Source organism: Uloborus diversus, chromosome 5 (assembly GCF_026930045.1).
Source record: "Uloborus diversus isolate 005 chromosome 5, Udiv.v.3.1, whole genome shotgun sequence".
NCBI classification, from domain to species: domain Eukaryota; kingdom Metazoa; phylum Arthropoda; class Arachnida; order Araneae; family Uloboridae; genus Uloborus; species Uloborus diversus.
In genome coordinates, this window is record NC_072735.1 from 123,382,175 (window position 1) to 123,404,503 (window position 22,329).

The 22,329-nt window shown below is 31.8% G+C and overlaps 1 protein-coding gene across 2 annotated transcripts in view; it reads right to left on the reverse strand.

Annotated features, from left to right (window-relative positions):
- Positions 1 to 21,872, reverse strand: part of LOC129221992 (uncharacterized) — a 41,541-nt gene extending 19,669 nt beyond the window's left edge. Inside the window, exons 1-3 of one of the 2 annotated variants that reach the window (XM_054856400.1) lie at positions 21,756 to 21,872; positions 13,933 to 13,997; positions 8,460 to 8,557 (exon numbers count right to left, since the gene is read on the reverse strand). In XM_054856400.1, the coding sequence (XP_054712375.1) occupies positions 8,460 to 8,557; positions 13,933 to 13,966 (132 nt within the window). In that variant the 5' untranslated portion in view covers positions 13,967 to 13,997; positions 21,756 to 21,872. The remainder of the gene's footprint in view (positions 1 to 8,459; positions 8,558 to 13,932; positions 13,998 to 21,755) is intronic. The other variant, XM_054856401.1, reaches the window with a different exon arrangement.
- Between the last annotated feature and the right edge of the window lie 457 nt (positions 21,873 to 22,329).

Consider the following 22,329-nt stretch of genomic DNA (forward strand, 5'->3'; position numbering starts at 1 on the left):
AGTCTCATCACCTGTTATAATTTTGCGCAGGAAGCTGTCGTCTGTATCAGCCATTTCAATCAAGTCCCTGGACATGGTCACTCTCATTTCCTTTTGCTCAGGGGATAACATTTTCGGAACCATGTGTAAGCAAACACGATGCATGTTTAAGTCATTATGAAGAATGCTGTGAACACTCCCATGTGAAATACCAAGTTTGGAGGCAATAGTATCGATGTTTGTTCGCCTGTCCGCATGCACAAGTTTTCGAACGCGCTCAATATTGTCATCTGTAGTAGAAGTGGAAGGCCGCCCAGTCCGAACATTATCTTCAATTGTTGTGCAACCGCCAAGGATACGCTTGTGCCACTCGTGTTGGGCTAAATGCCTTTATTTTTGTTTCTTGAAGGATTTCACCAATATTGTTTTAAAAAAAATTGTAACTTACCTTTTGCCATTCCGCGAAAAACCTTGCACGGGAAATCCCATCCACCTGCCACTGACACTCAAATGTTTGAGTTTGAATCGGAAGTGTTCGGAAAATTTGTGGCACGCTATGATTGGTTGCCGCCATTCGGCAGAAGTCGGTAAACTTCCGACAAAGCACATGTCAATCACATAAGATAATCTGTTGAGGTGTTGGGTGCTGAATGTCAAATTAGATAAGAATTGTGCAACCTGCAAGCTGTGTTTTTCCGGAGTTGAGCTGTTCTTGCAAGATGCAAATGAGGTAACGTCACATTGTTACGAGCACGGTCGGATCTGGCAATAAATATTCGGACCGACCATAGCTGGATCTTCACTTCTTCTCTCTCACTGGTATTTTCGTTTTGTGTTGTTTGTGTATGTGTTCGTCCATGTCCTCATAAAGTTTTTGCTACTGGCCTCTCAGGGGAGGTCGGATTTTTCCGAATGATTTGTCATTGATGCCCCCAGTTTTTGGAAGCGTGTGCTGTTATGATGTTCATAAAAATGAAAAGTTATAGTCCGACTTAAGTGGGTTGTTTGGTCTTCAATGCTAAAGAAAAGGAGCGAGTCCATCTTCAATATTTTCCTGGATATGGTGAATTTGACCCCTGAGGCATGAACTGACCTGCGTACAATTATGGGGAAATTGCGATGCCGTCCTTCTGCCTGTGTGGAATTCACTGTGGAAAGCCGACAGAACTTTTGACATCTGCATGGACTTACTGTAAGATCCTTTGACTTAGCATAATTTAATATTTTTTGGAGGACTAAACTATTGTAATGTAACTATTTTATAATACATGTTAAATAAATGTTTTCAATGTTAAAAAGTGATTCATGTTTTATTTTCTTCGGGCAGACCACTCCCTCAAAATTCAGTTGGAAATGAGTTGCCTAATTTTCAGCTTAGCTGTAGGCTATTAACTCTATAACATCTAAATATATCCAACAACTCGTAAACTGCCGATTTCTTCATCGCAGAGTTTCCGTATGCTTTTCTCAGCATCTCAAGAGTCTTTGAGGGTGATTTCTCCAGCAACACACAGAATTTAATATTGCCACGTTGCTCTAATGACGACATTACACAATTCGACGAAAGAGAAATCAGAGACTACAATATTAATACACCGCACGCACGAGACTAACAACATCTGCCTGTTGAACCTCATATAACCTTCACTAGCAGTGATGCCAACCTCCCAAACACAAATTTCCCTTCCAGCGAACAAATACTTGACTGTAAGCGACTATTCCGGGAACTTTTTGACCTTACTACGTAGACAGTTCTGAATGACAACATGAATGCAAACAGTTGCAAATATTATAAAAAGTAATCATTTTTATGTTTATTTATGCTTAATTTGTTGTAATCTGGCTAAAATAGGCATCTGCTCTATTAATTTTCACTCAAAATTACCTTATACTGGAAACTTTACCTGTATGTTGGCTTTGCCTAGTGATGTAAAATACCCGGGTATTTATTTTTAGGGGTAAATACCTAGGGTATATACCCGGGTAAATACCCAAAATGGGTAAATACCCAGGTATTTATTTCAAAAATTTATATTCAACTAAAATACTTTTCTGTATGTATTCCATTATGTATATATACAATGAACCAGTGGTTGAAAAAACTACATTTTTTTTGTAGCGAACTACAACTACAACTACTTTAGTACAAATGTAGTTAACTACCACTACAACTACTTTTTTCAAAATGTAGCAATTACAAACTACTTTTGAAATGCAGTCGCTACTTCGCTACTTTTTAAAAAAATAAATAAATAAAAAGCATACACATACACAGTTTGAAGATTGAATGAAAATGGTTTAGATTAATATATTGGTTCATGTGAACATGGAAATATTACTAAAAACTATTATTCTTTCTTTCCTTTACAAAGCCGATTCTTCAATTCAAACATTTTTTAGGATTTTTGCGATTATTCCCTGCAAGAAAGGATTTAAAAGTGGAAGGAATTCAACCTTCAAATTTTTAATCCTTTAATGACAGTAAATATTTAATTCAAGAAGTGCAACTCGGCTATTTGAAAATTTAGATAGATGCAGTCAAAATTTGATTAAAAAATTTTACATAGACATACATTCATAAAATTGATTTAGAAGATGAAAAGCATCTTTTAAACAAAATGAAAAATCCTTCTCATTATAGGAGTTATTTTTAAAGGAACTTATATTTTGTAGAATTAATTAATTGATTTTGAGCTTTAAGCTAGGGGTGGGCACCATCTCTTTTCTTACGCCCCTGATAAAATGGAAATAAAAGCATTTTTTAGTTTTACCGAATAACCTCAAAAACTTACAACATTTAATAATTGACCTTTTATTACTTTAATATATCAACACTCAATCAGTAAAAAAGAAGAAAAAAGAAATAGAAAAAATATCCCAAACGGTACTACTATTTTTTTTAAATCAGATATTAATAATTTTCTGAAATATGAAACAAAACTAAAAATGCTTACTTTATTTCAATGTGCAATTTTTAAATACCCATTAAAATTATAACTATGCTTCCTTGACGAGGGGCATAATTCTGCTTTGCATAGAAAAAACATTAGTTTCTCTAACCAATAGGTTGTTGGGGAACTAAGATGTAGTATTTTGGTAACGGAAGGATATCAAATTGTCTTTCTTTAGTAATGGAAGAATTTCCTGGTTGAAAAAAAAAAAAAAGAAATTTTAAATTACTTACCAAAAAAGTTTAACTAGACATTCAAAAGATAAAAGTTAACCTAAATATTATATGCTGATAACGAGTTTATTGAAATTCTAGTGTGTACAGAAAAGAGATTTTTTTGCTCTGTAAAAATATAAAGAGAAAACTTGATTTTGCCCTTTATTATCTGGAAGTCATCAAACTGTTTGGGAAAAACATATTAAGATCCAAGAAGTTCATTTATTTCTAAGGAGAATGGTATATGGCAAGTGACAGAATCTTAAGTTTTAAAACTCATGTGTCATGTCGCCTTTTTCCTGGAATTCACCCATTGTCATAAATCGGCGTAAATATTTCGTTTCACGAATTTTCTGGTCCCCATTAAGGAGCATCGAATGATGGATTCGGGCTATACAACGCGATTCGACTAATGCGAAATGTACTAATACTGTTTCATTTTATGCCATTCTCTTCAATTGCTTTTGTACATCCAAAGAGTATTTTTATTCAATAACACAGCTTTTTTTAAATGCAGTAAAATTTCAGCTCTTTATGGTTCAATTCTTGCAAGTTTTTCTCGAGCAACGAATTTTGCAGCTGACCCCACCCAGTACTAATCGAAACATCGGATTGTTAATGTACAAATCGTCACTTCGCATCTTTTTTATTCTTAATATGAAGTTGATGAAACACAATTTCATATAAGCGGGCTGTTTATCTTCAGTTTGAAAATGGAAGGAAATACAAAGTTTCTGACAAATGAAGAAATGTACAGATTTTTGATGTGCTTGAACTAAAAGGTGCCTCGAATAAAATTACTGTATCCACTGTGCAGTACTATTGTATTGCTGCATTTTATTATTGCTACATACTATACGTGCCATGCGTACTGTTTCATTTTATGCCATTCTCTTCTATTGCTTTTGTACATCCAAAGAGTATTTTTATTCAATAACACAGCTTTTTTTAAATGCAGTAAAATTTCAGCTCTTTATGTTTCAATTCGCTAATGTGAAGTTAAGAAATGGGCTAAAACAGTTTGGAGGGTCTTTTCAAGGGTCTAAAATAATTGCTATGTTCATAAAAAAAAAAATCATTTAGATGCCCTTTTTCACAACGCGAAATATTAATCTACGCGAGGAGTTTTGGTATGCATCCCTAAATTGAGATTCCACTGCATGTGCGGCATTGACACCGAAAGCTTTTTGCTTAACGGGCAAAGTTTACAAGAAATACAAATTTTTCCTTTATCATACGTTTCAATAACACTATAATATTTATTTTTAGCCGGCAAGGGCAGTTCAATATCATTCTCTTCTATAACATTTGCAGTAGTGTCCCTTTTAGGTGGATATTTTGGCACAATAATCTCATTGACATCTAAAATGTTCATACATGGGACTTTCTTTGCTGCCAGAAAAGACAAATGCGGTACTAAATTGGCAGTTATCGCTTATTCTTTTATTTCTAAGTCATGCTCTATTCAAGACGAATATTGGAGAAATGTGAATGTTTCGATGCCAAACAAACTAATGGCGTCAAACAGATAGAACGTATGGCGTCAAAATAACATGTCTGAGGTCGGCTCGTATTTTTCAGAGTCTTAAGAATCTGATTAGTGCAAGTTTTACTTGCGTAAGACTAGTCAGATTCGTTTGAAAACTCGATCTTTTTTTTTTTTTTTTAAAGCTTTATTCAAAAGTAGTTTTCTGAAATCGCTACAAACTACCTTTTTTTTGTATCGAACTATTCTCTACTCTACTTTTTTCAAAATGTAGTGCGCTACACTACAAACTACTAAAAAATGTAGCTACTACAGTAGCGTCGCTACTTTCAACCACTGCAATGAACCATATACAAAACAATAAAGTTTTGCCCAAAAATTGTATTTTGATCACATATTTAAAGAATTATTGTGCGAAACAGCTTAGCAATCTAATATGATATTCACATTAAATGTGTTGGATATGTCTAATCAATGTTGATAGCCAAATTTCAGATATAAAAAGTCATTCTACAAGAAGAAAAAAGCTTAACTGGTTACAAAAAAAAGCAAACATCAATTTTTAAGGTCCTAGTCTTTTATAACCCAGTAATATGTCCCTGCATGACATCAAAATGTAACGAAGTGTCGCTCAATTTATTATTACTATTTATTTACCTATATCTTATGCAGAAATTTCCTCCAAACTTAGTTCAATTGTTCAGGTGTATTCTGTATAGTGATGTGGATCGGGTAAATACCCAGCGGGTAGGTAAATATTTTTTGGGTATTTACCCAAGGCCTGGGTAAATACCCAAAAACTGGGTATTTTACAAGAAAGTGCAAAAAGTGAATGGATTTTTTTTAAAAATCTAAATATGAAATAATTGGTAAAACTGATACATACATATGTATTACACAGTTTGTAATATTTTTTATTGAAAGACTTGATAAAATTTTGAAAGAAACATATTGTGAAACTTTTTTTTTTTTTTTTCAATGTCATAATTGGAGAAGTATAAGCAATTCAATGATGAACTTCAGGATTTCAAAATCACAGTCTAGATTAGTCATATGCAATCCAAAATGGAAAAAAAAAAAGAAGCACGAGGGATGTTTGGAAGAATAAACTGAGCAGTTATTAAGACACTATGATGTTATTTATCTATTTTATTGCTGTTTAAGTGATAACGTGAGATATATAGAAACAGTTTTCACATTAATGAGCAAAAAAAAAAGAAAAAAGAAAAATATTGTTTTCTGTTGCCTTGCTCATTTGCATTTGCTCCCCGTAATTCATGATGAAAAATTTTTTTTAACTATTTTTAATACACGCAAATAGTGATGTACAGTGGAAGGTAAATATATTTTTGGGTATTTATCTGAAGGCAGGGTAAATCCCCTAGTAATTGCGCATTTTGCAAAAAAAAATTTAGGTGGTATCAAAAGATGATTTTCTTTTTAAAACATAAACCGTAAAATGAAAGATTAAAAATATAAAAATTTATACATTATAATTTTTTTAATTAAAGGCAAAATGAAATCTTATCAAAAAAACTGTCAGAATTTAGAATGAACTATTTTAGACTCAAATTCTCTTCTTTTTAAAATATTATTTTGAGATTTTATTTTAAGAGTCACTCCATCAGTAACACAGGATTTTTGAGACAGTATCAAAATTCCTTACTGCTGCAAGTGCAGCTATACGTTTAATTTTTCTTTCCCATTATCAGTTCTTTATCATTTTGAAACAAACCTCAGCAGTTTCTTTCCTTTAGAATTAATTTAAAAAATTTTTTAAACACCTTCTAACACATTTTACTGAAAAAGGATTGGTCAAGTATTTTTATGCTAACAATTATGTTGTACTGCATTTATTTTTAGTAGTAAATTGTTTTGTTTTTAAAATTAAAACATTGTAAAACAGCTGTAACGTCTCTTTTTTTCTCACACTCAATACATATGCTTGAAATACAATAAAAAGAGAAAGTCAAAATATTGAAATGAAATAAGTTAACTAAGGACTGATACGTTATCACGGGGTAGATCAGCCACTTAGTTAGCAAGGTCCATTCTTCAGAACATCTTTGGTTTGTTTTTTTCTGTTTTACAATTTTTAATGTGTCTGTGTATTATGTATATATATAATAAAAGTGAAAAATATTGAAAAGACCACACCAAGAGCCCATAGATGCGCAACGCAGCAAAACTAAAAAGCCAAGTAAATATAAAATTAAGCAAACAGAATTACAAATATTAAACAAATTATAAATAACAAAAGATGATAAAAAGGAAAAATGCAAACAGCTATTAAGTAGGAATAGATAAAGAGTGAATCCAGAGCTCATCAGCCGTGGAGGATTCATTAATTATGGTCAAAAGACCAAAATTTTAACTATAAACTAGAAGAGAATGCTTAAGCTCCAGTACATGTAATATAGAGTAACAATGGGCAAACGCACCACTTGCTAAGCTAAAGACAATAAACTAGAGCTCAAACCTAAAACTAAAAGCAGGGGGTTTTGCCTCGACTAATTAGGAAAACAAGTTCCGATAATTAGCCTTCCACGGGACAGTACCTGCCAATAACAAAATTGTCTTACCTTGAAATCCGCGTAAACAAATCCTGTCCATTTATCAGGCTGAACAATGGACAATGGCTGAACAATGGTGGTGCGTTTGCCCATTGTTACTCTATATTACATGCACTGGAGCTTAAGCATTCTCTTCTAGTTTATAGTTAAAATTTTGGTTTTTTGACCATAATTAATGAATCCTCCACGGCTGATGAGCTCTGGATTCACTCTTTATCTATTCCTACTTAATAGCTGTTTGCATTTTTCCTTTTTATCATCTTTTGTTATTTATAATTTCTTTAATATTTGTAATTCTGTTTGCTTAATTTTATATATATATATATATATATATATATATATGCAGATTACGCCTGAACACTTGAACTAGGTTTGGAGGAAATTTCTGCAAAAGATATAGGTAAATAAATAGTTTTAATAAATTGAGCGATATTTCCTTACATTTTGATGTCATGTAGGGACATATTACTGGGTTATAAAATACTAGGACCTTAAAAAATTGATGTTTGCTTTTTTTTTTTTTTTTTTTTTTGTTACCAGTCAAGCTTTTTACTTTTTGTAGAATGACTTTTTATATCAGAAATTTGGCTATCAACACTGATTAGGCATATCCAACACATTTATTGTGAATATTGTATTAGATTGCTAAGTTGTTTCACACAATAATTCTTTAAATACGCGATCAAAAAGAATTTTCTGGCAAAAATTTGTTTTGTGTATGGTTGGTTATACATATACATAGTGGAATACATACAGAAAAGTATTTAAGTTGAATATAAATTTTTGAAATAAATACCCGGGTAAATACCCATTTTGGGTATTTATTCGGGTATATACCCTGGGTATTTACCCCTGAAAATAAATACCCGGGTATTTTACAACACTAGTTTTATATAAACATTATCTTTCGGAAAAATTTTGTTGATGCGAGATGCAACAACTGAGAAAAAAGGACAGGGGTCCTTCGGGAAAGGGGGGGGTCCGGACCCCATGCCCCCCCCCCTTTGGCTACATCCTTGGTTAAGGCGTTCAAAACCATCACAGATTTAACATCTTTTTCAAATCAACATTTAGAAATAATACAGAATTTTTAATTTTCTGGATAAAGTTTCATTTTTGGAATATTTTTCTTAATTGAAGTCCAACTATACTCAGACTCACAAATCTTCTTTACAAAAACTTTTCACGAAAAGAGGGTCAAAAAATTCCCACAATGAAAGTTTAGAAAAAAGATATTTATAAAAAGAAAACAAACCTTCATATCATATTCACCCTCAGATGTTCTGGCACGAAAATTGTGGCACATAATTGCAGCTTTACAAACTGTGACTTTAGTAAATCTCAGCTTTTTAGCTAAACATGATAAAAACGAAAAAAGTAATGAGTTCAGACAGAAAAAAGTTATAAATATTACATGATCACAGCTCCTATATAGCCGTGGTCCACGGAAGATACAAAACAGGGCCGTATCCAGAGGGCGAGGGGCCCAAAGCCCCCCTCTCCCCTTCCGGAAATGTTTTGTAACGTAAAATAGAAGAGAGTTCTCTCTTTTTTTTTTTACTTTCTAATGTCAGAAAAGGAAAATAACAAAGTTTTTGAGTCTTAATTTTGTAACTATTAAACAAGAGACATATTCGAAGAAATACGGAAAAAGCAATTCTAGTTTTTAATAGCTGTAAAGTATACTTAAAATTGAGACACTTACTAGGACTTCCTGCTTTCTTTTCTAATTCAATTCATGGCCAAGGCAGGCCCCTTTTCAGTTTGATAGACTTGCTCCCCCCCCCCCTTTCCAAAAAAAAAAACTCTTATAAAACTTACACTACATTGATTTCAAGCTCAAGGGCCCGAGGTCCCTACTTTCTGATTATACTAGTATCTGATTACCAAAATGTGCCAAATTCAGCTCTTTGATACATCCTGAGTAACAAATGAAAAATCCTGATTCTCGCATTTTTGAAGCATATTTTTCCAGATAAATTTTTGTGACTGATAAGTTTCATGCCTTGCCATTTACTTAATACCAAATTTAGTACTTTAGAAGTTCTTTCGTTATTGCTTGTTTTTATCTTACTTCTACTGCAGACTGTTAATATCTTAAGATGAAAAAAATATAACACCATCTGCATTTCATTTGTTTTTAACTTAGACCAGGTGTGTCTTACAAAGTTATAACCATTATGTAAGACTGTGCAATCAACAACTGGAAACTGCAAATGAAGTGCTTTAAATAACTTCAACTGTTCTAGAGTCTTCGAAAATTATTTAAGTTTTTGAAATTCCTTGAAAAGTACTTCAATTTTGTCTCTTATCAAGAAAAAAAAGTCTGAATTATCCGAATGGCCAGAATATTACTCCTGAGTTACTTATTTTCTGAATCTCTATACTATTTTCTTCTAAACCATTTCGTAAAATTTTTACTGTAGGGCACTTGATGCAATTGGGGACAAGGGAATGATGGGGAAATAATCAAAGGCAAACTACACTAAAAGCCGATATGAGCAAGTAACGACGCAATTCTTTTTTCTCCTCCCTTGTTTTTCCTATCTGTCAATTGATGTCAACCATTTGTCGAACAAGCAATTTTTATTTTGAATGATCTTGATTTGCAAAATAATGCATAACTTTAAAAAGGTTCTGTTTACCTATTTTTCTTCCTATTTTTGCAGTCTCAATTACCCCCTATAAAAAAAAAGCCTCAAAATACAGATTTTTATACCTGTTTTTCAAAAACTTTTCCGAAGAAGAAACTTGGCCCCCTGAAATTATGGATATTTTACATCCCACTTAAATGGCCACTTTCCTATTATCTTTACTGCTACAAAGGTGAATTTAAAAAAATAAGAAATTAAATTAAAAATAAAAACACTGGAAACATTTTTAAAAAATCGAGACATAAACATGAGAGTAAAAATAAAAAAAAATATTTAAAAAAAGACGTAAGGGGGGGGGGATGGTCTGTGTGTGTTTTGGGGAATGCGTGAATTCGGGCCCCTCCCGGAAAAAATTCCTGGATGTGCCCTTGATATCTTTAAGGAAGTTAAAATAACTTCAAATTGCACAAAAGATTAAAACATTTAAATTACACAAGAAGCTGTTTCCAGCGACATCCATGTTCAATGCTAGCAAGGTTACAAATTATAACTATTTCCTTAACTACATCAAAATAGAAAAATGAAATAGGCTAATCTTCAATAATGTAGGTTAAAATAACTTTTAACGGTCAAAAATATTGAAATATTTACACGATGCAAAAGGATTGAAGTCTCAAAAATAGGAAGAAATTTCCAGCAGTGTACACAGGGAAGGGGAGCACACAGGCTGCGGCAATGAAATTTTTAGGGGCATTTTTTAAAAAAAGAAAAAGAAGTTTTAACAAAAAAAAAAAGGAAGCTCTTTGACCCTTCCAAACGGTAGTTTGTTGTCATCACATTATCAAAACCTGCACAACACATGCGCTAATCAAGATCACAGAAGTATAGCAACACTGAGTTTGGAAGCATAGTTATGTCGACTTGACGTGTAGCAGTAAAGTTTGAACTGAAAGTGGAGAAACTTAGCTCAAAGTGGAGCTTTTGGCATGCCTGTAACTGTTTACAGTAAATAATGACCAGGGCAGACATTGTTCCAATGTCTGTGAACTAGAATTCATGCAAAATTTCCTTTTAAAAAAATGCAGTGCACATCCTGAATAGCAAAAACATTACAGTATAACTTCGATTTAACGATACTCGATTTAGTGATTTCCTCAATTTAATGATACATTTCACTGCTCCAAATTTAACTGTATTCAATGGATATGCTCCTTGATTTAATAATATCCTTGATTAACCAATAATTTTTACCAGTTCCTTGACAATCGTTAAATCAAGGTTATACTATACATTAGGGTGTGCGGAACAACATTTTTTTTTAGTTTCGATTATGGGTAGGGCAGAAAAGGTGCCATTAGTAGAGCAAAGTTCACATAAAAAATTAAAAATTTTTTGCAATTTCTTGATCTGCTGCAATTGGGTTGAAGTTTTGAAAAAAAATGCTGTTTTTTCATGTTTTCAGTCAAAATTAGTAAAACTAGTATGTTTCTATTTCCGATGATGAGTTACGAGGAAAAGGTGCAATTGGTGGCACTTAACTGCCATAAAAATTTTGAGGTGTGTGATATACTCCTTTCCTTTGCCAAAAATGAGTAGAAGTTTTGGCAATTTTAGGTTTTTTTAACGTTTTCAATAAATTTTCTCAAATAGTAAAAATTTTGTTTTTGCCATATTTCTCTGCCATAATTATAAGTTTTATCACATGTGATGCATTTTTAGATGCATGGTGTGTCATAAATTAACTATTTATTGCATAAACTTTAAATTTGAAATGTGATATTCGAAAACTTCGTGCAGCTGCACTCAAAATTAGGATTAAACAGCACAGAACTCACCAAAGAACAAAAAAGTATGTGTGGGTGTATAGAAAATTTCTGCTTGTACCTTCAACAGAGTGTTTTTATCAACACTTTTTTTAGGTAATAAAAGCTTTTTCTGAGTTGAATTTCTGCATTTTAGAGCTTTTACTTCTTAAAGTATTGCTACAATGAAAGCATCTTTTCCTTCGTGGCCATCTGCAAATTCCGTGCCATTTTAGTAATATTTTTATTTACTGCACACAGCTAACATAGGACTTCAGATTCTAAAATTGTTTTGGATACTATGTTTATTCTTGTTTCTTGTGACGAAAGATATTTCGTGGTTCAAAGTTGAGAACCAAAACGAGCATATCGTCGTATTCCGTTAACCTGAATTTTAATTTTGGAACCTTAAACCTTAAACACTCGAATTTCTCAATCCTTGCTTTTTCGTTTAATTGCTATCTATCTTTTCAATTAATATTCATCACAATGTTTTTATACCTTGGTTTTCGTCAGTTTTCATTGCTCTGTTGGCATTGTTGGAATTTTAGGATGGCCATGTTATTTACTTTTTTAAATCCCTTTTGCGTACCCTAGTCGTTTCTTTAGGCAAATCATATGGGCAAATGAATTCATATTCAGAACAGTGCGAGACATGGTAAGGCATTTTTGGTTTTCGATTTACTTAAGTGCAAACAAAGAGTTCTGTAGGCAGCTGTGAGCCACCTAGACTACGTAGAGGTCCTGGTAGAACACAGTCCAATTGAAACAGTTGCACAACTATCAATTACATGCTTTTGGTCCGTGCTCAAATTTTCAGTATTTTCCATTTCTTTTGCCAATGTAGAAATATATGACAGAGGAAACCTAGAGTGATAGCATCAGCTTGGGTTTGATTGGGCAAGAAAGTTCTTAGGTTCAGTACTTTCTCTTATTTACTAGGCGTAAGACTGGGAGTTCGTTCGTTTGAAAAATGTACAACACAAATGTTGCAGTTCTTTATTTACTTCCTTCTTTTTTTAACACCTGCAATGACACCATTGTTTTTCTTTTCATGTTCTTATGGGAGTGGCGTTTCATGCTCGTTTTTAGTTAAGAGATAATAACTTTGTTCTAATTTTAAGAGATTCACTAGTGATTAAGAACAAATTTTGCGTTACTCCTGTTGGTTTTTAACAGAAATCAAACAGAGAGCTACACTGCTTTTTCTAATAGCATATTTTAAATTCAAAAAAATATATCCAATAATTAGTTAATTTATAACACACCACACATCTAAAAATGCATCATGTGTGATAAAACTATATAATTATGGCAGAGAACTATAGCGAAAACAAAATTTTTACTTTTTGAGAAAATGTATTTTAAACGTTCAAAAAACTGAAAATTGCCAAAACTTCTACTCATTTTTGGCAAAGGAAAGACCTGTAACACACACCTCAAAATTTTTATGGCACCTTTTCCGTGCAACTTATCATCAAAAATAGAAACATACTATTTTTACTAATTTTGGCTAAAAACATTATAAAACAGCATTTTTTCAAAACTTCAACCCAATTGCGACAGATCAAGAAATTTTGCAAAAAAATTCGAATTTTTTGTGCGCATTTTGCTTTACCAATGGCACATTTTCTGCACTACCCATCATTGAAATAAAAAAAAAAGTTGTATTTTTTCAAAACTTCAACCCAATTGCGACAGATCAAGAAATTTTGCAAAAAAATTCGAATTTTTTGTGCGCATTTTGCTTTACCAATGGCACATTTTCTGCACTACCCATCATTGAAATAAAAAAAAAAGTTGTTTTTCGTCCCACTCTACTATACATGCGAGTACACCCCCCCCACTATGACTCAAATATCATAATTTAAAAATGTGCTAGTTTCATAGAACAGAAGTTTTGCCACGCAATCAACAAAATCATGACACATTACGGGGGGGAAAAAACAACTGTGTAAATAAAAAAAAGTTGTGAAAAAATATCAAAACTAGATGCAAATATTGAAAATTTAATGCAAACAGCATTTGCGCATTTCAGTATTATCTGGGTCTGGTAATGGGGATTATAGGCAGCAAAAAAAAAAAAAAAAAAGAAGAAAGAAAGTTCCTAGAGCATGAAAATCCATTTGTTGAAAATCGCCCTACACACACAGGAAAAAAGTGGCCAATTGTTCATTTTCCCCACAAGCCACTTTTTCAATATACATTTTCTTTTTTTTTTTTTCCATGTGACAAAAGGGTATTTTTAGGTCAAAAGAGGGAATGAAATACGAAGTTAACTAAGAAATGTTTCAGTCAATGATGAACTTTGTGCAAAGAATCAGTTGAATACCAAGATTATATATCACATCAATGTAATCAGCCATAACAAACTTGACTTAAGATTGAGTCCTCCAACTGAAAAAAAAATAAATAAATAAGAGAACATCATTAAGTGAAATGAAATGAAGAGGTAAAATACATTAATGACAGATATTAGTAAATATGAAAATACAAAATTCAAGACACACGCACAAAAAAAGTCAAACACAAAATGTTTTTATTGCCTAAGTCATGCAAAGAAAGAAAATAAAGTTCAGAGAATTAAACTTTTAGAGCAATTAAATATTAGAAGACTGAAAATCTGAAACATAAAACTTTTTAGAGACAAGTTCAATAAGCGATAACACTGTCAAATACCGTTATGGACCAAAGAAAATTTGAAATGACAGGCTTGTCTTTAGTATCAAAGGCAGGTTTGAAAAAAAAAGGGGGTGAGAGAACATTTTTTTTAACTAGGTTTTTTTCAAATTTAAACACTATTTATAAGAAGAATGATTTTATTTTTGGAAATTCAGGAATATTTAATGATTTAATCATTAATGAATGTTAAATATTCACAATTGTACTACTTGATAACTAATTAAATAATTAAAAGTAAAATCTTGTAATTTCATTTCCACTTTTAGTAGATCTTTCTATAGGAGAGATATTGTTTTAAAATATTTAACATCGGAAAAAGTACCAGAAACTTAGTAAATATGGACCTTGTCACCAGAGCTGCCCATCCAGGATTCAATGGCGCAGACTGCGCCATTGAAATTTTTAGGTTTTTTTTTTTTTTTTTTTTTTGAGCGGTTGAAGATAAAATTAGAATCTAAGAATACACATCAAAAAAGAAGGTTGAGATTGCCTTTCAAAAAATTTTCTAGTACATTTTTCACAATTTTAATAAAAAACTATCAAGATTTTGGGAAAACTAAGTTGAAAGAAATTATTTTTAAATGAAAAAGGGACACTGCTTAGTCAGAACTAGCTAACAACGCATTTTTTTAAAAACCTTGATAACTTTTTTTTGAGCAATCATGATTACTAATTGTTTTCACTTGACCATCTTTGACGTTCCGGTACCCTTTCCTACCTCTGCAGGAGCGGCTCCACCGGTTCAGAGCACCCTCCCCTGGGATTCGCTTCTCCTCTTTAATGGCGTTCATGTCCTACACACACCCACGCTCATACACATACACACTCTCACACGCTTCTTTACACACACATGCCAACGTGAATTCACACAAGCCTACACATACACAACTATACACGGGCAGTTCTCAAAAGGTGGGAACAAACACAGACCTCAACTTTGAAGCTTCAACACCAAATAACTTTCATTTTAATTAACTCAAAAATTTTTGAGTTAAACTATATAATACTGTATAGAGACAAGAATTGACATAAATTATTGAAAAAATGCTCTTCAAATGCCCTTAAAAAAATATTTTCTTTGCTAAAAGGCACAATTTTGGACATACCAAAACGTTAACTGAGCAAATGTACCATTAAAAAATTTTTTTTTTAATTATTTCCATACGTTTCAAAAAAAAATTAAAGGTATGAATCTTATACACTGAATAACTTTTCGTTAATATTTTACACAAATAACAAAAAGTAAAGATAGATTATTTACTTTGTAAATGATTTTAAAAAAACGTAAGTTTGAAATTTGATGTATGTCCAAAAGTTACGATCTTTACAATGATATTATTTGAGAACTAAGAATATAATATTTTCGTTTTAAAGGTATTTATCGATCCTCAGAATCAATTTTTAATTGTTTTAAAGTGTTTTCATAAGCTTTTATGCAGTATCTTAGAAGAAAAATGATTTTTCTTAAACATACATGTGAGATGTCCAAATGGCGTTACGATCTTGACGCTGATAATTCTGTCCGTTTATTCATAATTTTTGATCATCCACTGTCTTCTAACCTCAATAAAAAAGGTTATTATAATGTTATCTTCTTTAATCCATTGGTATTTTGCATAATTAATACGTTACACATTGAACAATACATAAATTACAGTAGAAACATGGCTGGTTATGTTTGTAACAAAAGCCATTTTGCGCTAAAATCGCCAAGCAAACATCCATTGGCGACAACACAGTATACGATAAGCTAAAGGTTACCAGAGGGGAATTCCAGTTTGATAAATGTAGATCATCGTCAGCTGCACCAGTTTTGGCGACTTTATCACCTGCGCTAGCAATTTTTTTATTTTTAATTTTTTAGAGTTAAAAAAAATCGTCTGCAGTTGATTTGTAAACAAATATCAGTTGGTAATTTTCATTCTATCTTGAGATTTGAGTGATAGTAAGCCTTTTTAATTAACAACATGTTTTGAAAAAGTGCTTTAAACAATTTAATTAAGTTCTTTTATGGAATTTGTAATTATATGCTTTTTGAAGTCATTATTGATTTTTAATACCTACAGTGACTCCCAAAAGTGTTCGTACACCTACGACTTTCAATGAAATAGGCCCTTATCCATTGGTTAGAACTAATGTTTCGGAATAGGTATTTTATTATAAGATCTATGATCTATTTTTAACAAAACTACTTGAAAATTTTTAATAAAACATTAAAACTTATTTTTTTTTTTAAATCAAAAACAAAAAGTGCCGGAAATTTTATCTCACAAAAGTCTTCGAACACTTTGAAAAAATGTCAAAAAAATAGAAAATAATCTAACTTTTTACTAAGTTATTATTTAGTAGGATATCATGCAGTAACAACAACAGCTTTTAAACCTCTGGGAATAGATTTCATTGTTTTTTCTTTCTTTTTTTGTGCAATTTCTGAGTAAGTGTTCAGCCGCACTACGAGTCTTACTGTTTCTAGTTCGATTTTTGTTTGAATGGTGTATTTTCGTAATCTAGCCACCAGATATCTCCAAATATGTTCCATTAAGTTTAAATCTAGCGATTGAGGAGATATTTCTAAGCTTAAGGACAAATTCTAAGGGACCAAACGCGAACGTGTGCTTCTTATCGTTATCGTGATAAAAAAAACAAAGTTATTTCCGATTACCAAATTTTGGGGTAATAGTTTTAAATTTCTTTTTAAAATATTTAAATGAACAGCATAATTCATTATTTCATCAAAAAGTTCCAAATTTCCAAGTCCTGATGCTGAGATGCACCCTCACACAAGAACACCTTCACCGTCCTGATTAACCGATCCAACTAAGTTCTTAAGATTAAATTCCTCATTTTTTTCTTTCACTTACAATTATACAACAATTTAACCCAAAATGTTGAATTTATTTTCGTCTATAAGTAAGACGTTGTTCCAAAACGTTTTGAGCTTATTTATCATTGATTTTATGACGGAAAGTGTAAGCTTACTTTGTTTCGTACGAACAAGAAAATTTCTGCGGGACGAGGTCCCATTTAATCTAGCTAATCAGAGAACTTGGCGAACAATTTTAGGTAAAAAATAAACGTAAAATGTTTCATTCAATTCTGCAGAAACTTTTTCAGTTCTGAAATGTGTATTTTTCATATTTTTTTTAACTGTAAACCTCCGATCACGCTTTGTTAACTTTGCCAGTTGACCTTTTCTTACCTTGCTTTCGATCCGATTCTTGTCTTTAAAGCATTTTATCAAGCCCTTTACTATATAATGGTATAAATTAACCAATTTAGAGACTTTCAAACCAATTTACGGCTACTGTGAGTTAAAAAATCAAATTTCGAATCGTGTTTGTTTTTTTATGCACACCTGCCATTTTTAAAATATTAAGCAGAATATTGGGGAATAAATACACAAAAAGTTAAACGCAAATGACTTTACAATATCATTACAATGCAAAAATAATAAAAAAAAACACATATAATAATTTTAATTATGAATTTATTCGAAACTATTTCAGTGTACGATGACTTTTGTGGCATATTTTTTCTCCGTCTCTTCGTTTTTTGACAAATTTCAAAAATAAAATCTGGTAATATTCTTAAAAAAAACTACTGGGTTTTATTCAGAATGGCATAGGAATGGTGTGAAAAAAAATTGGACTTCAAATTCTAATTCAGTTTTGCGTTATTTTGGTTTTACTACAAAATATCAAGGTGTACAAACACTTTTGAGAGCCACTGTATTTGCAAAAGGATTTATTGCAAAGTTTAATGCTCACACGAGATTATGTCTCCTAGAAGTAGAACAAAAAGTGAGGTTCTGGTAGAAGTACATTCTAAGTTTGGAAAATATCTGCAGAAATGAAAGTTAATAATTCAGAGAAATACAAATGTTATTTAATAAAAGAAGCTACGAGTTTGTATAGTTATTTCCATGAAGCTTTTTTTTTTACCTTTCATCAACTTCTTCAAAATCATTCCAAAACTTTATTATATGTAAAGACAGGGGCTGACATTACATATTACTTATTTTTGGCCTCCCGAACAGTAAAAATATGCGTGTGTTGGCGCTTTTGGCGGAGTTTTGTTTTACTGCGGAGGAGGCGAATTGGCGAGGACCTTGCCTGGGTTCCGGGGGAAATGTTTGGGAAGAAGAAAGGACGAAGGGGAATTTTTTTAGTGATGTAAAAAAAAGCACAGTGCAGTGCAGTCGATTCGAATACAGCCCGTATGCCTTGTTGTCCTGATAAGAAGGAGGTAAGGCATTTTTATTCATGTATCAATAGAAAATGTGCTTTTCGTTGATATTTAAATATTTAGTGTCTTGTTGTGGGCTAAGTCATATTTGCAACAACATAGAGATATTAATTAATTCACTAAAATAAAAGCTAAATAATTTTAGTAACGGCTCTGTTTCTTTTCCATTCTAACGAACCTGATAATATAACAAATGAACCTCCATATATAATATATTTTAATAATATCACTGAAACCAACAACCTGGGTCTGTCCAGGATTTTTCACATGGTCCGTTTTTTGTGGAATATCAAATAATTTTGTGAAAAATGAATTAATTTTGTGAAAAATCAAATAATTTTGCAAAAAAAAAATTTTTTTTTTGTTAAAACGAAATTTTAGAATGTAGAGATGGCACAAACTGCATCAATTAAACTTAAAGTTGAGTGTTTTCCTCTTCTATGTCGAGAAAATCATTCTGGAGTGGTCTGATATTTGGCGGAGGGGGGGGGGGACATCGCTCTCTCAAGTATCAATATTTATCTACCATTCTACATAATGTTAAATTATACTAGAAATATTTCGGTACAGTATTTAAAATAATTGTAACAAAAAAATAAATTAATAAAATAAAATTCAGAATAGGGTTCAGCATTTAACTTTTTGACCCAAGACACTCTTAAAAAGCACAGAATTTCGTTTAAAACTTATAAATTCCGTGATTTTAACAAAAATAAAAAGATATTTTAATTGTTTACCTCTTAACAAAGCATAACAATCATCGAAAATTCTAAAAATCGGATTCCCGTAGCGGATGCAAAGAGATCGCAATTCTCAAAGTGAAGGCATCAAAAGTATAAAAACAGCTTGTGAAAGAAATATTTTTGATAAAATTATTTTAAAATTGCATTTTAGAGTCCTATGATAAACATTTCATTAATATCTGTGGACACAGTTGAAGCAAAAAAATAAATAAAATAAAATGAACCATCTATTCAGCATTTTAATTTTTGACTTAATAACAGAAAATGGAATTTTGCTTTAAAAACTTGAAATGAGAGTTCTAACAGAAATAAAAAGACTTTTCATTTATTTGCATCCTAATAAAGCGATGTTAGCTTGAAAAAAGAACAAAATATGATTCTCATATCGGATGTTAAAAGATTGCATATTTCAAAATGTAGACATCTAAAGAAAAAAGAAACGGTAATTAAAAGAGTTTATTTAAAGTTAATCATCCTTGTTAGCATTGGAAAATCAAAACGCATATAATTTTCTCCCAAAATAACAATTAAACATCTCACCACACACACCGTAAAAACGCAAATATTGACAAGATGGTAAAATGATGGGAATATTTTCTAATCAAGTCATTATAAAGGTTCAACGCCAGACGCTAAATGGTGATAATTTTGAAGTTGGTAACCCTATCTGAAGCGATCATATTTTTTCCCCCACCCTTACTATCCCTTTGGAGTTCTAAGTTCATTTCGCAGATATATATTATTATTGTTTATTATAAATCATGAGAGGGGAGAAAAGTGCTTACCAATGCCTTTTCAGAAAAGCTTACAACAGGACCACTGCTAATTAGCTGTGATAAAACAAAGAACCATTATATTTATTTGGCAGTTAGAATTATTTATCGCTTGAAGGAGCATCGCAAGAGTGCCGATTTTTTTTTTTTTTTTTTTCAAAATTAACCGATTTTAAAAAAAAATCAATACATATTATATTAAATATTAAATATATTATATTAAATATCAATATATTATAATCTGATCCCTCTAATTTGAATTTAAAAAAGGTTCAAAAAATTATCGGTTTATACACAGAAATATGCGTTATTTTACTTCCAGATTTGCTCTTTCAATAAACAATTTGTGAAAGATCCGATCTTGTTTATCAGAATTTTGTGAAAGGTCCGTTTTGGTTGATCGGATTTTTGTGAAGGGTCCGTTTTGGTTGATCGGATTTTTGTGAAGGGTCCGTTTTGGTTGATCGGATGTTTGTGAAGGGTCCGTTAACGGACCCAAATATCCTCTGGCCAGACCCCTGGTAAAGAGCAGCATGTATAGCCATTCAAATACTTCATTAATATCCTCTTTATTATTAAATTTCCAAACTCAAAAAGTAGTAAATAAAATTTTTATTGGAAAAGTTAAAAATCAGATTAACAATTGTCAAAAATGGTGAAACTTACATTATGATGATGTCCAAAATCCGCTACCTACAGGACAACAATGTCCAAAATCTGTTACCCACAGACAGCTGATTTAATTTGCTAATTAACAATTTTTAGAAATACCTGCTGTCTTTTCATGTTCATATATTGTGTTCTAGGTATGCATGCTGTAGAATAAAAGCAAAATTGATGTCAAATTTGAAAATTTTTGAAATTGCTGAAAGTTAACTTTTTTGTTCCCACCTTTTGAGAACTGCCCACACACATAACCGCCTAAGAAGAGGGGCAGGCTTGGGGGGACAGGAGCTGATTCTAGAAATAATAACTCCAATGAATATGTTCTTACTGTCACAGCTTGTGATGGCAAAAAACATGATTTTGATTCAAAATTTCAGAATTCTTTTTTTTTTTTTTCTAGATTCGAGATATTGGGTTGTACTGCAAACTGGGACGGAGAAAGAAAACATCAATTTTGTTTTCAAACTTTTTAGTTTACACTTTCTGGGTCATTTGTAAAAAAAATAAATAAAAAATACTGCAACACCTTTAATTTTAAAATTTTATCTTCGTTTTTCCTTCAAATTATTCAAGATATCCAAGTTTGAGTTATTTTGAAAAGTTAGTCTGAACAATCTAGTGTAAAAATCTTTTTGATATCATGAGAATTGCAAGAGCTATGAATTTTTTGCTTTAACTGTGCGGGGTTATTTCGTTAATTGGAAATCTGGTGATCTTTCTTCATTGGTGTCAATTTTTGGCTTCAAGCGCCTGCGCGAGAGGTATTTTTCTTTGCAAATCAAAACAAAAAGATCGGAAACATCTATTTACATAGGGTTACTATAAATAAACAGAGTTTCCAAAATATTATTATTTACGCCAAAAATGAGACGACCGCGCCAGATTCCCAATTATCGAAATATCCTTTGAAAAAGTGTATTTCAAAAAGTATGATCTTGAAAAAGTGTTCAAGATATCAACCACAAAATTCACAGGGTTAGCAGTGATGGTAAATGAAACAAATATAAAACACAGAAATGATTATGGAAAAAAAAGGCACTACTTACATCAAAAAAACTAAATATTTAAGACAAGAAACAAAAGAGAGAAACAGTCAAGTTCAGAAAGAATAACTTCGAAGAAGAACCGAAACAAATAATTCGAACTTTTCTTCTCGGTTGCAGGGAAGTTTTGCTTGCGTTCATTTATCGATCGGTAGCTACTGGTCGAGGTAGGCTCTACGAGAACATTTGCATTTAATTAATGGATATATTCGAATAATTCGAATAGAGCAACTGGTTAATCGGTCGCAAATTAAGCCCATTGTAATTCTAATATACAGCTACCTGTTATTCGATAGTATGCAAAAAGTACTTTAGGCCATCTTTTTTTTAGGACGTTGCTACTACTCCTCGAAAATAGCAGCAATGATTGGCTAACGTAGTCTACTCCAGTACGGACTACTTATTGGCAAAATAATCGCTCATTTTGGCGAAAAACTTCTAATTCTACAGGAAATAAATTACATGACGAATTATACAGTTGAGTAATATTGTCGGTTGCCATTTTTTTCTTGCGTGCAGAGAAATACGCCTCGGAATCAATGTTACAAAAGCTTGAGGCTTTGTCGTAAGCGAAAGC